The sequence below is a fragment of the Macrobrachium nipponense genome, chromosome 43, assembly GCF_015104395.2.
Source record: "Macrobrachium nipponense isolate FS-2020 chromosome 43, ASM1510439v2, whole genome shotgun sequence".
Lineage (NCBI taxonomy): Eukaryota > Metazoa > Arthropoda > Malacostraca > Decapoda > Palaemonidae > Macrobrachium > Macrobrachium nipponense.
In genome coordinates, this window is record NC_061104.1 from 16396329 (window position 1) to 16415074 (window position 18746).

The following is an 18746-nucleotide window of genomic DNA, read 5'->3' on the forward strand; positions in this document are numbered from 1 at the left end:
ACAATTTATCTCGACGTAAAATACGTCAGTCGCGTTTAAGGGTTTATCAAGTGTAATACTATAAATCAGAACAAGATGGCAGTAAGTTCCAACTGCGGGAAGAGGTGGCGTAATTTGGCGTGTTTAGCAGATTCGCAATACGATGAGGTAGCAGGAAGGGAACTGGCATTTCTCATCTATGAAATCAGCAACAGTCCTAACCAAAAAGATACAAAAGCATTCATAGATATATTAGAAGGATATAATCCTTCAAACTGGAACAAATCTAATGAAAACATCTTAAAAATAATTGAAGAAGTTCCAAATAAAATCCAAGTGGTCAAGAGACTCATAAAGAAAATATACATAAAACCAACATATTCCGACAAAGAAAATGAATAAGGTGAATCTTGTGAATATCCTAATTGATGCATTAGGAAAAAGAATGCCAAAGCATGCAAACTGTGTAAGGTTTGGTAGACATAGTCAACCACAAAACCTAATCAGAAAATGTGCTGCATGCAACATTCCGACCATCCACAGTGTGCTGAGGTAATACAAGATTTGAGAAAAGATACAAGAATTTTTTGTTCAACATGTCTATCATGGATAGACAAGTTATTAAATCAAGATTGAATGTACAAATAGTTGAGATGAAGAAGAAGAGAAGAGGAAGGAAGAAGAAGAAAAAAAAAAGAAGAAAAGGAAAACGGAAGAGAAGTAAACAAAAATGAAATGACAGAAAAAAAATAAGGAAAACAAAGAACAAGATAAAAGTATGGATGCAGAGATACTCATTGATACTACATATGAGGCAATAAAGCAGCATACCTACGAAGAAATAAATTACGATATGACAACAGAAAAGCAAATCCCGAAGAGGCTCTACCCAGATCTATACAATGACGGGAAAGAGGAAAAAATAGACAAGAAAGACAAAATCTGCAACCTTTTGAAAAGAGGAATTGCAGATTTGGAGAAAGATGTTACTACAAACATCCTAAGATATGTCAAAACTATGAAATATATGGTAAAATGTGCATACTCATATGCGAAGAAGATGAATAAAAGAAGAATAGAAATAGGCCCTCTGAGAATTGAAGGGAGATTAACGAATGAAAAAAGAAATTTGCAACATACTGGCAGAACGATATAAGAGAGAATTCACCCCTAGAATAGATAATGAAGATAATGATATAGAAGTAAGGGATGAAAATAGTGAAATATTTAGCTGACATAGATATTAATGAAGCTGATATTGTGCAGGCTATTAATGAAATTAAAAATGGAGCTGCTGCAGGGCCTGATGGAATTCCTGCTATTTTGTTAAGGAAAGTAGTTTCATTCTATCGCAAAGCCACTTGCAATATTATTAAGACAAAGTGTAGATACAGGCAAGATATATGATGAGCACAAATTAGCATATATTACCCCTACTTTCAAAAGTGGATCAAGACTAGAGGCAAGTAATTATAGGCCTGTGAGTCTAACATCACATATTATGAAAGTGTATGAAAGGGTAATGAAGAAAATATTATGAAACATTTAATAAAAAATAATTTGTTTAATAAAGGACAACATGGTTTCGTACCCGGAAAAAGTACACAAACCAACTGTTAGTCCCACCGTGAGAACATATTCAAAAATATGAAAAGCGGAAATGAAACAGATGTGGTTTATTTAGACTTTGCAAAAGCTTTTGATAAAGTAGACCATAATATATTAGCGAAGAAAATTAGAAAACACAATATCGTGGATAAAGTAGGAAGATGGTTAAAAGAATTTTTACACAACAGAAAACAGATAGTTATTGCAAACGACGAGAAATCGGATGAAGCCAAGGTAATATCCGGTGTGCCGCAAGGTACGGTGTTAGCTGCAATACTGTTTGTTATTATGATTGAAGACATAGACAATAATGTTAAGGATTCGGTAGTGAGTAGTTTTCGCAGATGGACACAAGAATAAGTAGAGAAATAACTTGTGATGAACGGTAAGGAACGCTCTTACAAAGAGGACCTTAACAAACAACAAAGTATATGATTGGGCAGGAGGTAAATAAAAGGATGGGTATTTAACTCTTGATAAATTTGAAGCAATAAAATTATTGGAGACAAAGAGAAAGGAAAGCTATTATGCAGATAAGGGACCTAAATAATGAGGGACCATCCACAAATAAGGGAAGCAGTTTAAAGGACCTTGGTGTGATGATGAATAGGAACATGGTTATTGCAATGATCAAATAGCAAACTCTGTGGCCAAAAATGTAAAGCAAAAAAATGGGAATGTTGTTACGGGCACTTCAAAACAAGAAAAGCTGCAACACATGATTATTGCTTTATAAAACACAATGTTCGTAGGTCCACTTGAAATATTGCAAATAATATGATATGGTACCCAACACTATCAAAAGGATATTGCACAAATAGAGACGTGTACAAACGGTCCTTACAGCTAGAATAGAAGAAAGTTAAAGGACCATAGACTACTGGGAAAAGACTACAATTCTTAAAATTATATAGTCTAGAAAAGGAGAAGAGAACGATAACATGATAATTCAGGTCCATGGGAAAACAAAAAGATAGAAGGAATAGAACAAAATCAAAAATTCATGGAAGCTAAAAAGATCAGAAAGAGCAAAGCAGGAGGTAGATTACTAGTGCCCAAAACAACACCAGGAAAAATTAAGGGACAAAGCAACACAGGACAATTAATACCACGATGCACCACCAGCATCGATAATGCAGCGTCTATTCAATGGCGTTTGCCAGCTCATCTGAGGGAAATATATCAGGAGTGAGCCGTAGATGTGTGTTAAGAATAACGCTCGACCAAATATCTAAAACTGGCATCCCAGACCAATCCAAGATTGGAAAGATGCAAAATATACGGAAGATGTACTAGCAACTCTCTGGTAGACATTAGAGGTGCCTCACACTGAGGGACCTGGGGCAACCCGAACAAGATGTAAGGTCTGTAAGGTAAGGTCTCTCTCTCTCTCTTACTATAGCAGATCCATAACCATAACTTTGTTACGCTGTAATCCCCTCGCAGTGTCTGGCATCTTGTGTGTGTGTGTGTGTTTGCTGGGGGGAGGGGGGAGGAGAGGGGTCCCAAATAGGAATTCTGGCACAATAGGGCGTCTGTACTCGACGTCGCCAGGCCGCTCGCAACGTAACAGGAAGGATTATAAATCTCTCCTCCGCGGGAATTCCAACGGATTCAATTTTTGCAAATGGCATGCCCAAGTCGCTTCCACGACTTCGATATCCGTTATCTGATGCTTTCGCGCTTTCGCAGATGCTTTCATGGAGGCAGCATCTCTGCCTCCTCTCTCTCTCTCTCTCTCTCTCTCTCTCTCTCTCTCTCTCTCTCTCTCGATCCCACTACCCCCACCCCCTCTATCCCTCCTGTCCCTTAACCCAACAACAACTGACTCTCTCTCTTTTTTTCTCTCTGGAGCAGATCTCTCTCTCTCTCTCTCTCTCTCTCTCTCTCTCTCTCTCTCTCTCTCATTAAAAATATTTTTATGTGTTCTAATACTACACTTTCAATGTTCAATATTGCCAAACTGTTCATTAAAGAAAGAAGTCATTCTAAATGCTAAGATACTATTGAAACTCTCTCTCTCTCTCTCTCTCTCTCTCTCTCTCTCTCTCTCTCTCTCTCTCTCTCAAAAAGGATTTATCACAAGAAAATCCATTCAGTAAGAAATAGTTACTGAAACCCTAAAACAACATATTAATCACATTCTAACACATGTAATAATATATATAAAAACTTAAGAGATTAAAAATAAAAACTAAAACGAACTTAGTAGAGCATGACGTTAACATTCCCGTTTTTTATTCAAAAAGTAAAAATGACTTTTAATCACAATACAACACTTTTAATAATATAAAAGGTTATCAGATTAGAGATGTATGTAAAAATATAGATTAAAAAAAAATTTCTATTAAAATAAGATAAGAAATAACGTAGATTAAAAAGTTAAGACAAAATGATAGATGAAAACAGCTAAGAAGAAAAGCTAAGAAAAATAAGACTGAAAAAGCTAAGAAAAAAATACAGATTCAAAAAAGCTAATTAATATGTATGTAAAAATATAGATTAAAAAAAAATTTTTCTATTAAAAAAAGATAAGAAATAACGTAGATTAAAAAGCTAAGACAAAATGATAGATGAAAACAGCTAAGAAGAAAAGCTAAGAAAAATAAAGACTGAAAAAGCTAAGAAAAAAAATACAGATTCAAAAAAAGCTAATTAAATATATATATATATATATATATATATTATATATATATATATATATATATATATATATATATATATGTGTGTGTGTGTGTGTGTGTGTGTGTGTGTGTGTGTGTATGTATGATAATATATATATATATATATACATATATATATATATATATATATATATGTATATATATATATATATATATATATATATATATATATATATATATATATATATATATATATATATATAACGAGAGCATGGCTTTAAAACATTCCTGTTTATATTTAAGAAAGGCAGAATATATATATCACAAAAATGTCATGTTTTTGGTCCATTTAAAGGCAAACTGTCGATTGCACGCGAACCAGCGTCAGATGACGGATATTGATGGCTCACGCCGTGGTCTTGGTTTGCGTAAAAATCTTGACTGTATGTATGTAAGTAGTATGTATGTATATATATATATAGTATATATATATATATATATATATATATATATATATAATATACATATATATATATATATACTATATATATATATATTATATATATATATATATATATATATATATATATATATATATATATATATATATATATGCGTTGTTCACAGTTACTTACAATACACATGCAGACTTATTGTACAGAAAGTACGGACGCGCGCGTTTGTGTGCGTATGAGAGAGAGAGAGAGAGAGAGAGAGAGAGAGAGAGAGAGAGAAGAGAGAGAGAGAGAGAAGTTGGTTGTGTTGTTTCTTTTCAAAGTTGGACCCATTAATATATATTGTGAATGTATTTACCAATAAACCACGCACGCGCAGACTTCAGACCGTTTACGAGAGAGAGAGAGAGAGAGAGAGAGAGAGAGAGAGAGAGAGAGAGAGAGAGAATTGCGTTGTTTCTTTCCAAAGTTGAATCTGCTAATATCTATATACTTTCTCCGGCTTAAAAACGAAACAAAGACTTCAAGAAACGTTTAAACGCCAAAAATCTCGGTTTGCAAGAAATAACAGTAATTCCGCACCTGAAAGCACAGGATACATGCAAAAAAAAAAAATAAAAATAAAAAAAAAATAAAAGTAAAACTGTATATTGCATGTTGAAGCGGATGCAATAATCCAAGTCTATAAACAGAAGCCTGCATCGGAAAAGTCATAGTCGTTGTAATGCGACTTATAAAGAGACCTAAGGTATTGTGTACTTTATTTTTAGTATACTAGGATTACAGATTTGCTTGCAGACTTCGTGCCTTTTCAGTTCCGTAATTCTTGCTATTTTCCTTATTTTCCAAGCAAGCGGGAATACGTACCAATTGCTCAGCCACTCATAAAATAATAAAACAAATGTATAGTAGCATTAGTCCTTACTGTTATTTGTAACAGCACACCCAAAATCAGATATTTGGAATCGTAAAAGCAATAAAAGGCAGCTTTTGTTGTATTCGCATTTGACTGCAACCAACTCGCAGTAACTTAATGCCTCTGAATGACCAATTTCTTAAATCTCTTCACACAGCTTTTCAACCAGCATGCATTATCTTCATAACTCTTTGGAATCAACCAATATTTACTAATAATTCTTAACTATATTTCAAATATTTTATATGATACTCTCCTTATGTTTACATTTCTGTACAACAAATTCGAATTATCTTTACACTTTTGTACAACCAGGTTACAAATATCCTCGTCCTACCCACACACACACACACACACACACATTACAACCTACTCGATGCATGTTAACACTTCTATACAACAAATTCGAATGATCTTCAAACTTCTGTAGAACAAACAAAAGTACCTTCAAAGCCTCTGTAAAGCACTCGTAATTATATTCATGCAGGATGCAAACATCCTCGTACTAAACACACACACACGCACAAATACACAAATTACAACCTACTCGATACATGTTTACAATTCTGGGCGACAAATTCGGGCTTTCTTTACAATTTTATGCAAACATCAGAACCTTCAACTCCTTCGTACAGCAAACTCATAATTATAATCATACAGGTTAAAAAAAATCCTCGTACTACACACACACACACACACATAGAGACTTACAATTACAATCATTCAGCTAACTTTATTTTATTTTTATTTGTATGGTGTTTTTACGTTGCATGGAACTAGTGGTTATTCAGGAACGGGACCAACGGCTTTACGTGAATTCCGAACCACGTCGAGAGTGAACTTCTATCACCAGAAATACACATCTCTCACACCTCAATGGAATGCCCGAGAATCGAACTCGCTACCACCTAGGTGGCAGGCAAGACCAAACCGATCATGCCACTGAGGCGCTCATACAGCTTATAAACATCCTCTTACTGCCTACACAGACACACAAAAACCAACGAAACGCAACCTCCCCCTCCCCCCCCCACAAAAGGCATTTCACTCCCAAAAGTCCCAAACGTTCCCCAATAACGTCCCTCCAAAAAGGACGAAGTGACGACGCAGCGAAGCCATCGCCATCTTGAATTCAAGATGGCGATGGCGCAGCCGGCAAACGATACTCACCGAGATCTATCTCTCTCCCTCTGTAGGTCCAGGTGATCCTGAGGGGCGTCGGGATGGAGACCGTAGTGCATTCCAAGGTCACCGTGTCCCCCATGCGCCCCTGCTGCTCGCCGGAGCTCACGATCTGGGGCGGCCCCTTCACCAGGACCCGGACTCGACCTTGCAGCTCGGAGAACCCTCTGACGGAGGCGACGCAGATGTACACTCCCGCCGTGGAGGGCGCGACGATCACCTCGTACTCTCGCCCCTTCGCTATGACCTGGGGAAGAGCGAATGGGACATGACTGATTAAATGAACTGTAATGAATTATAATGATAATTAGCTACAATTCTGAAACGAAGAAGAGCAAACGGGATATTATCAACTGAAGGAACTGTAATTAATTACAACAATGGGATATTATTGGTTGAAAGAACTATAATTAATTACAACAATAATACACAATTCTGAAATGAGGAAGAGCGAATGGGACAGCGTTGACTGAAGTAACTGTAATTAATTACAACAATAATAGCCACAATTCTGATCCGAGGAAGAGCAAATGGGACATTATTGATTAAATTAACTGTCATTAATTACAACAATAATAGTCCCAATTTTGAAATTAGGAGTAAACGGGACACTACTGATTGAATGAACTGTAATTAATTACAACAATAATAGCTACAATTCTGACCTAAGGAAGAGCAAATGGGATAATTGTTGACTATATGAACTGTAATTAATTACAACAATATCAGCTACAATTCTGACCTAAGGACGAGCAAATGGGACATGAAGGAACTGTAATTAATTACAACAATAATAAACATAATTCTGAAATGAGTACGAGCAAAATTGACTGAAGGAACTGTAATTAATTACAATAATAATAGCTAAAATTCTGACCCAAGGAAAGGCAAATAAAATATTATTGGTTTAAGGAACTGTAATAATAACAACAACAGCAGCTACAATACACCTGGGTTATTCAGGAAAAAGTGATATTTTAGTTTGCAATTGCAAAAATCCTGTGTGGCTGCCAGAACAAACAGATGTCTTTACTTTCATGGCTAATAAAATTTATTCTTGTCAAATTAATCTATTTTGTCATAAAAGCGTATGATATTCAACGGAATCCAATGATGATGCAAGAAGCTTTCGAGGAACCAACCACTTTTGCCACTAGTACTCGAGAAGTGCAGTAATTAGCAAACTGGACGCTGCCTTCGTCTGTGAGGTTTGCGTTCAAAGGAATCCCATGATATGCCATTATTGGTTTAAATGTTGTAGCTTTTTACTGCTCTGTAACTCTCTTGGTTTTATTGTTTGTTTGTTTGTTTGTATGGTGTTTTTACGTTGCATGGAACCAGTGGTTGGTTATTCAGCAACGGGACCAACGATTCTACGTGACTTCCGAACCACGTCGAGAGTGAACTTCTATCACCAGAAATACACATCTCTCACTCCTCAGTGGAATGCCCGAGAATCGAACTCGCGGCCACTGAGGTGGCTGGTCGAGTCCATACCAATCACGCCACTGAGGCGCTCTTTTTTTGGTGTTCATACAATGTAAAAATAAAAGATACTGACATGAATATACATACATTTTTAACATTTATTAATGTTTATAATTAGTTCCTATTATTTTCTAAGAAATGGCATCAGTAAAGACATATTTCTGCTAATGACACGAAAAAAAAACCAACAATTGTAAGCACGACTGAATGTGACCTTCAAGCTTATTGATATATAAATGAAAAACCCAGATCTTCGTTTTATAGAAATGGTGACATATGATACGTATTTCGCGCTCTCATATTTATAGTTCATTTTTTTCAGGATGTCATTTCTGATATACAGTTACCTATTGAATAGGAAAAAATGTTACAGACTCATTTTGGATGTTTATAACAACGGCATGTCAGTCACCAATGATTGATTAGACAAAGTCATACGAGATTTTCCTTCATTGTCAGTTTCTTAGAGTTAATATCAGTTTTCAGGCCTCTCATTCGTCGAAAATGTTACATAAATAAATCATAAATCAACTATCCTAAAATTCCTTTTTTCAGACCTTTTTGGGCTCTTCCATAGACCTTTCCTAACTCCTAACACCCCCTTTCCCAACCAACAACAACAACAACATAGCAGCTCGTAGGCTTACTCCCCGAGTAAGCGAAAACTGGCTATCAGAAACGCCACTACTATTCGCCTACCAACAAAAGCTTTACAATCCTAATACCTTCAGTCCATTTGCAAATAAGCGAAAGAATCGGGAAATAGCCTGGGTCGCTCGACTTTTCAAACATTTGCTTCTACAACTTTTCTCGGTAAACTACATTTGCGAGCACGAAAGCAGAAAAATTCTGCCCAACAGATGGCGCTCGGGAGGCGCGACAAGTCTCAGTGCAAATAGACGTTACAAATGACCATCTCACGCACAGGCTGAACTTTCCGTTCGCTCCACCTTTTCGAACTTTCTGGTTTTATATTTTCTCTCCTGCGCTGTTTAATGCGTGGATGAAAAGGCGGGGCAAATGCTGTGCGTTTTATTTATGTACGTATGTATGTATACAAATATACACAGTATAGTATATGTACACTAAACATACACTCTTGACGGATGAAAATCAAATATAATCAGTTGGCATCGATATATATTTTTACAAGAGCATTGACATCGTAATCATGGCTGTTCATCCAAAAACAATCAAAGCATGAATTAAAGTGAACGGTTTCATTCTGTTTTCTCTCATTAATGTTTATGAGTTCTATATTTTTTGCCTCCTATGCGACCTAGAAGTAGCCACCTGTACATTAATATTAACTATAACCTACATTGCAGTAGTTACTATGTCAAATACATTAAACGAATTTATTTTATCGTTATCCTTAAATATTAATTAAAATTCGAAAGTCATTCCGACGAAAGGCTTACTTGCCCACCTCCAACTCTCTCTCTCTCTCTCTCTCTCTCTCTCTCTCTCTCTCTCTCTCTTCTAGAAATTTATTTCCATTCTCTCTCTCTCTCTCTGCTGAAAATTTTCCCTTCTCTCTCTCTCTCTCTGCGTCAATAACCTAGATGATATGACGCCAGTTTTAGTCACAAATCTCTCTCTCTCTCTCTCTCTCTCTCTCTCTCTCTCTCTCTCTCTCTCAGGCGCGCGCGCTCATGCACATAAGCTTGACATTACCCATAACATTTCGTGTCAACCCCCGACCTTTATCGAGTCTGATCATCGTGGCACATTCAATCATATCTTGATGTTTGTTCACCACGGGGAAATAAAAGTAAAATACTAGGTTTTAATACTGACGGTATTAGAAAAAAAAACATGATACAGATAAACTCCGTTTACTATTATTCACCGTCTGCCAGTTTCTGGGAAAGGTTATATAAAAAAAAATTAATAAATAAAGCCCTCGGCGTCTTTACATGGACATGATTGATTTGAAGAAGTAATGTCAAACAGACTGCAACGGTCCAATGGTGTTGTCGCATTCTGTTAGACCTACTGGCGAAATATTCCTGGAATATGGAACTGGAATACTGGTATATAACATTTAGGTCAAAGGTCAGAGCTGGAAATAATGTTAAAGCAATTGTTAGCAGCGGGTGGAGGGTACGAAGGAAGACAAGAGAATATGGACGGAGGTACAGTAAAACGAATGAAAGGGGTTGCAGCTATAGACCGAAGTGACTATGCAAAGAACCTTAAGTAATGCTTATTCAAAACTGAAATTGTTGCATACTTACCCCACATTTTCTCTTAAAAATGAACATATTTCCATGACTATAAAAATTGCTTAGTAAAGAGGAAGATATATAATAAAGTAAAGTATAATAGATATTGGTTGGAGGCCGAAATGCAGGTGCAAATGTAGATAAACAGAGAGAGAGAGAGAGAGAGAGAGAGAGAGAGAGATTAACGAGTATTGGGGCGACATTATTATAAAGAAGAGGCAGTATGGTAGATCAATGCAACTTGGTTTTATATATAATGCAATAAAGGCTGCTCAGTACTTGTTATTTTCTTGGGACACTACCAAACCTTAACAGGTAACTGATAAATTTACAATAAATGTTTTTAACGCTTCCAAATTATGTTTCATAACAGAAAAATCCTTTGCCTTCATCAAATACTGCAATGCCCCACAAAATAAATAAATAAATAAATAAATAAATAAATAAATAAATAAATAAATAAATAAATAAATAAATAAATAAATAAATAAATAAATAAATATATAAATAAATAAATAAATAAATAAATAAATACCTATATATCTGTTCCAATTTTTGGGGCTACACTTTCAAAGCTGGAAATTATCGTCAGCTGACAAACTTTAAGAATATTTTTAAAAATAAGGAATTCTAAACGTTTTTCTGGATTACAATTAAAAAAACGCATTTACAGACTTTATGATTCTTAACCTATAAAGTCTTCTCCTCCATCTCCTTTATTTAGGAATTTATGATCCTTGACCAGAGAATATATTTCATGTTCTCTACATGAAGGCTTCTGACTGAATAAATAACACTGTATTATACCAGGTGTGTTACAGATCCTCTGTAAATCTGATTTAAACAAAAACGTCTTTTTTTTCCCCTGTTTTCTATCTTTTAAGGATTAATAGCTTTATGTGATTCATATTTAGGCTTAAGCTCAACGGAGAATGGGAAAATTCCATTAGGCTTAAAGGTAGGCCTTCGCTTTGAACCCCGATAGGGCAAAAGCCAATTGATTATAATAATAGCCTCTGTTTATTCCTTTTTTTCTATATTTCTCCGAAATGCCATCTGGACTAGGGAAAATATACAAAAAGCGAGATTTCCTGGCATTTTGGGAGAAGGGAGACCGGCGAGTGAGGTCAAGTATGGGAGATTTGAGGTTAAATATGGGAGACTTAAGGTCAAATACAAAAGACTTGAGGTCAAATGTGAAGGACTTGGTCAAATTGGGAGACGAGGTCAAATATTGGAAAACTAAGGTCAAATATGGGAGACTTTAGATTAAATAAGGGAGACTTGAGGAGGGACTAGAGGTCAAATACAAGAGACTTGAGGTCAAATGTGAGGGACTTGAGGTCAAATTGGGAGACGAGGTCAAATATTGGAAAAATAAGGTCAAATATGGGAGACGATGTCAAATATTGAAAAACTAAGGTCAAATATGGGAGACGAGGTCAAATATGGAAAAACTAAGGTCAAATATGGGACACCTGAGGTCAAATTTGGGAAACATGAGGTTAAATGTGGGGAGATTTGAGGTCAAATGTGGGGGACTTGAGGTCAAACATTTCGAAAGACAAGTTAAATAACACCACATTACTGTGAAGTATTTGAAATGTAGAGTTAAATAATATCAATTGCCGTGAAGTAATGAAACCCATTAGCATAAACTTTGCACAGGAAGTTCTAATTCGGCTGATCAATCAATGTCAGTCTAAGTCGAATTCAACAAACACTTCATGTATCTCATCAACCATTCGTCTATTAAAACTGACTGGCAGAAAACTGACTTGACACAAAAACATAAAAATAACAACAGTAGTCATGATGACACCACAATCGCAGCAAAAACAGTCGCAACAATCGAGAAATTATAATTCTCAATTGGTGACCGCTTGAGCTAACAAGATTGTCGAAGTTCCTTGCTATAAAATCTTGATATAACGGTGACTTTTGAATCATTGGAAGTGAAAAAAAAATTATTCTCACATATTATTGCAAGATACTTCAGCAGTCATAGCACAATAATGAAAAACATACAAAATAATAAAAATAACAACAACAAAATAACACATCTTCAACATACTCCTCCAAGACCTTCCTTCTAGGGAATTGCTGTAAGCGACGCTGGTTCATTTGGTAGTTTCCCAAACTTCATCACGCAGTAAGTCTTCTCTCATTTATTCTGGGCCTTCTCGAATTTGCATAAATTGCATTTAGAGGGATTCCCTAATACATTTCAGGATGCGCAAACAATTACCTGTCCTATAGGAACTGGGTGTAGGGGCGGCGGGTATACTGACTGCATAGGCCTAGCGATGGAGAGCTGTAAGGGACACTTTATTTTGTCTTTGCACTCCTTAAACTGGGCCTAGACCTATACAGATGATTCGAACTCTTAAACCAGTACAAGAAATGGAAAATTCCGTACATTACAAGGTGGGTAGGGCAATGCATCTCACGTGATGCACTGTAGGCATTACTAAAGGGTGTTTGCAGTGTCCCTTAGGGGCCATAGCTGCACCCATTCTTTAGCCTTTTACTTTACCGCCACTCCAGCTTCTCTCCTTCTTTCTTGGTTTTCTTGGTATCTTATTTTCTGAAAATCTTTGTCTGGCTATCCAACCACACCAACACCCTATTTTCAGCGTCTACAGCGCTGAATGATTTGAAGCGCGAGTGCTTGGCTTGGCAGCCTAAATTTCATAAAATCAAACTTTACAAGTAACTTCCAATGAAAATCTAATCTAAAAAGACACGGACCTTACGAAACAAGGCACCTGGAATTATTAAGCACCGTTCTGAGCCAGAAGAAACCGCAACAAGCAACAGTTTTTTTTTTTTCTTTTTTTCGCGGGGGGGGGGGGGGCGGAGATTGGGTGTGTGGGGTGAGGGGGGGGGGGGGGGGCATTAGAACGATATTTGCAGAACACTGCATCAAAGACAGGTTCATTAGCGTCATTAATTACGACGCAATGTTAATGATGAATAACGCGGCATTCCTTCACCACCCCGGGTGAAAGAGGGGGGAGGGGGGCCAGCCCTGACGCCGGGCCATGCGAAATTGCCACTTTTTTTTGGAGGGGGGTAGGGGTGATGGGGGTAGGGGCCCAGTTATGAATTCTTGTAGTTTTCAAACTTGGGCTAGAATGTCGTAATATATTGCTCGAGTTTTACTACGGCTGTTCACGTGCACTGCATAAATGATAACCACTGAATTCTGAAGAGAGAGAGAGAGAGAGAGAGAGAGAGAGAGAGAGAGAGAGAGAGAGAGAGAGAGAGAAATGCTGTAACCCACCCACGCACTGACCAGACCTGACGTCGCTTGGCCTCGCCGATCGTGCGATCAGAAACGCTGTCAATACGTCCTTACGTAAACGGTTTGTATTATAAGAACAGTTGAGTACAAATCTTCAATAATCCCGTATTAACTTTTCGGTGACCTTTACATTGACATTTCAGCTCTCTTCAATCAGCAGCAACTACAGCCAACTTGAAACGATTTTTTTTTTCGTTGGGTAACGATATAACAAGCTAGTATTTTCCGCGTGCATGCATTATTATATATATAATATATATATATATATATATATATATATATATATATATATATATATATATACATACCTACATATATATACATATATACATACACACACACACACACACACACACACACACACACACATATATATATATATATAATATATATATATATATTAATATAATATATATATATATATATATATAGATATTATAATTATAGATATATATATAATTATATATTATATATATATATATATATATATATATATATATATATATATATATATATATATATATATATATATATATATATATATATATATATATATACAATATATATATATATTTGAATAATTATCACATCGAACCGTGATCCATTTATATATCAATTCAAGCTTGAATTGATATATAAATGGATCACGGTTCGATGTGATAAATTATTTATAACAAAAGGCTACGTGCTGTCAAACGCTCGAATTGGCCAACATGGTAGACGGGGTTTCATATCGATTCTAATTACGAAAGCACCCAGATCGAGGGTGATCTGTAAGGTCAGAATCGATATGAACTTATAGCGTCTCTGTTGGCTGATTGGATAGCGTCACTGACTGTCCTGATTTCGTCCCCGTCCACTTGGACGGTGGTTCGATCCCATGGGGGACGAAATTATTATCAATTAAAAAAAATTCCCCTTCGGTACATATATGAAAATATATCATTTGGGAGTAAAGTGAATTTAGATATTAAAGGACATTTGTAGCTTGAATTTTATATATATATGATATATATATATATATATATATATATATATATATATTATACTATATATATATATATATACGTAAATAGCCACATGAAAGGTGAAGAATCAAAAACCAGGTACCAAGCGCTTTCGTGTATTGCGTACACTTCTTCGGGTACAAAGTAAAATAAATAAATAGAAACATAAACAAGAAATTTCACAGAACAAAGATCAAAGCCATTAACAAGCAAATATCATTACAAATTGTCACTACCAAACAAGTAAGAATACTTTAAAAGTGCTTAAGAATATATATATATATATATATATATATATATATATATATATATATATATATATATATATATATATTATATATATATATATTATATATATATATATATATAGATATATATATATATATATATATATATATATATATATATATATATTATAATATATATATAATATATATATATATATATATATATGTAATCAAAAGGCAACTAAATTATCAGTTTTCCAGTACCATAAAACCAAAAATATAAATATTTTTTCAATGTTTTTCCCTACTTCCTTTTATTCGTTTTTCCTTTTCTTAAAGGGCAAGGTTTTTATCACCTACACGGAAAATGATTAAATCCTCCATATTTTGTTCATTGATTATACCCGAGACAACAAACGCCCACCTTAAACCATCGTATTTTAGCATACAATAAGACTTAAAATTCTTTTAATTTAATATTAATCTGATACAAGTACTGAAACATAATTATAATCACAAACCTAAATCTAATTATTATTCGGTTAAATATTCTTCAAACACTTGATATGAAAATTAATTATCCGACATTAATTATTTTCATTTCACATTAATTATGGACTTCACTGATGAATAAACATTTTCGAGTATTTCTCAGTTTTATTATACAGGCAACTTTGCCAAGAGAAAATACTCCCTTGAACGTTGTTCATTATTTACAGACAAACAACTTTCTCCCGGTAAAACATAAAGAACTTGGGAGTAAAATTTTCTCATCACAAAAAAGAAAAGAGATAAATCCCGAAAAAAAAATAGGAAAAGGAAAAATCCCGAAAAAAAAGGAAAAGGAAAACTCCCGAAAAAAAAAATGGGAAAAGGAAAACTCCCGAAAAAAAAAACTAAAAATAGGAAAAGGAAAAATCCCCCCCAAAAAAGGAAAAAGAAAAATCCCCAAAAAACAAAAAAATAGGAAAAAGAAAAATCCCGAAAAAAAATAGGGAAAAAAGAAAAAATCCCCCCCCCCCCTCCCCCCCCCCCAAAAAAAAAAAATCCCCAAAAAAAGGAAACAAACTAAAAAAAACTAGGAAAAATGACAAAAGGAAATACACAAACGCAATTTAAAAAAAAAGCGAAAATATACAAAACGCAAAATTGAGAAAAAAATAAACATAAAAAAAAAACATATTTCCTTCTGATAAACAGCAAAAGCCATCCACGAAATATTTCCCAACGCAATAACAAAAAAAAAAGAAAAAGGATAGAAAATGCATAAACCCTTAAAATGAAAAAAAAAAAAAAAAACAGACAATACACAAAGGTGCCCCCAACCAAATCCACCCCCATCCCCCCAAAAAGGAGAAAAAAAAAAAAAAAACCACGAGCCGAGACTAAAATTGGCAATTTTCATTTGAGGTCGTGACACGCAGCGTAAAAAAAAAAAAAAAAAAAAACAAAAAAAAAAAAAAAAAAAAAAAAAAAAAAAAAAATCTCCTTCATCTCGCGTCTGTGTCTGCGCCTTGATTACACTATCATTCGGGGAAGGGGGCATTTGGGGAGGGGGGGGCTCTCTCTCACACATGCATCATGAGCATTTGCATTGAGGTAATGGCGAATGAGGGAGCATCGGCGCCAAGGACTGGAAAATTATTTCGCCGAGGATACTGAGCACGAAGAAGGGGAAGAGGGAGAAGTAGGGAGGAAGGGAGAGGGGGGGGAGTGGAAGGGGACGGGAGAGAAGAGGATGAGGGGAGGGAGAGGGGGATGCGAGGGAGGAGTACGAGGGAAGGGGGAGGGAAGGGGAGGACGGGAGGGAGAGGGGGGTGAGGGAAAACGGAGGGGGAAAGTGGTAGGCAAGGAGGAGGAGGAGCAGACGAGAGCGAGGGGGAGGGGGAGGTTAAGGGAAGGGGGAGAGGGACTAGGTAATGGTAGGGGGAGAGGAGAAGAGAAGGGGCACTGCTGCTTATGGGCCACGTGAAAAACCAGTTGGGGGGCGAATAAGACGTTAGGATACCTGGGGGTGGGGGTGCGGGTCAGGAGGAGGAGGAGGAGGAGGAGGAGGAGGAGGAGGAGGAGGAGGAGGAATAGGAGGGCTGCCTTGTCTATTTGCATAACATATTCACAGGGGCAAGATGGAGGGCAAATGAGGTAAGATGAGGCACAAAGGAGGGAAAAATATGAGAGGGAGATGAGGATGTAGAAAAATAGAAAAAAAGACAAATTTAATATTACCCTGAAACGGAAGGAAATGCTTAAGAAGGCGCGGGAGGTTTTCCCTCAGAAGTATTATCCAGATAATAAAAGATAAAAAAGATTAAAAAAGAAGTATTATCCTGCCAACGAGCGAGGAGAGAGAGAGAGAGAGAGACTCCGCAAAGCATCGGCATCATAAGGCTAACGGCAGTTCCGCTCACTTCGGTAAATTATGAATTGCCTTTTAAAGTCAGTTGGCGCACTCAAAGTCACTTCTAATTTGACTTGAAGTCGTCAGCAGAGTTCTTGTTGATTTACTTATCTATTATTTTTATTAATCTTATTTATTTTTACACCCGAAATTTTGGGTGAAATGTTCCTTAGGGTTACTACATAGACAAAGTCCAAAACCAAAGATAGTAACGACACAAGCATGCACTTTCATATGGGTAAGGTTATTACAGCCATCACGCGCTAATACGTTTATTTATATATATATATATATATATATATATATATATATATATAGATATATAGATATATATATAATATATGCATACCACACACACACACACACACACACACATATATATTATATATATATATATATATATAATATAGATATATAGTATATATATTATATCATATATATATATATATATATATATATATATATATATATATATATATAATATATATATATATATTATACACATACACACAAATATGTCTCACAATTCACCGTATTTAATTCCAGAGTACGTGGGCAAAAATGTAGAAAAAAAACTTGATTAAAATTAGTAATGGTATTATTATTAATCTGGTAAGAAAAAAAAGAACTGCTTTAGTCGCAAATGAAAGGGCAATTCAGGGGTAATAATGTCTAATGACCTACAGTTTTTTTTTTTTTTTTTTTTTTTTTTTACAAGAGCACCATTGATATCCCAAATAAGATCTGATGAGGCTTCTACAAGTAAAATCACACCTTCAAGACCCACCTGGTTATAACTTAACCCTTCATGCGAGTTCCGAGACTCCCCGTCACTCCAAATGCAAACGGGGTCATGTCATACCTTTAATCTGGGTCTACAGGAACGTGACCTATAAATATACCTTTAATCATTCTTGGTTCTCAGCCTGCTCTATTGGGAGTTCACAAGATAATTCCGGTTAATTAAGGTAATCCCAAAGGCAGGAGTCAGATATACATGAACTGCATCAGAAATGATAGCAGTAATTAGCTTGATGAATTAATAAGAGACTTATATCAGTTACGGTAATCCCAAATTTCGCGTGGTCATCATAGACGAACTGCGTAAGAAATGATGAAAGTGTGACCAAGAAACAATAAATAATAGACGCAAAACCAAGGGACCTAAAGTATATATTCCATAATATATTATCATCTCCACGTCAAATGGAACAACTTACACAATACGGACGAGAGAACCTTAATTAGAACCGGAGTAGGTCTAATGCGTCCCTAGTATCTTAAATCCATCACAACAAGCGGCAGCGTTTGGCCTCTTCAGCGTAAA

The 18746-nt window shown here is 35.6% G+C and overlaps 1 protein-coding gene across 1 annotated transcript in view; it reads right to left on the bottom strand.

Moving 5' to 3' along the window:
• LOC135213542 (irregular chiasm C-roughest protein-like) overlaps nt 1-18746 on the bottom strand; it is a 222023-nt gene that overhangs the window by 70160 nt on the left and 133117 nt on the right. Inside the window, exon 8 of the mRNA XM_064247493.1 lies at nt 6753-7011. Coding sequence (XP_064103563.1) covers nt 6753-7011 — 259 coding nt within the window. The remainder of the gene's footprint in view (nt 1-6752; nt 7012-18746) is intronic.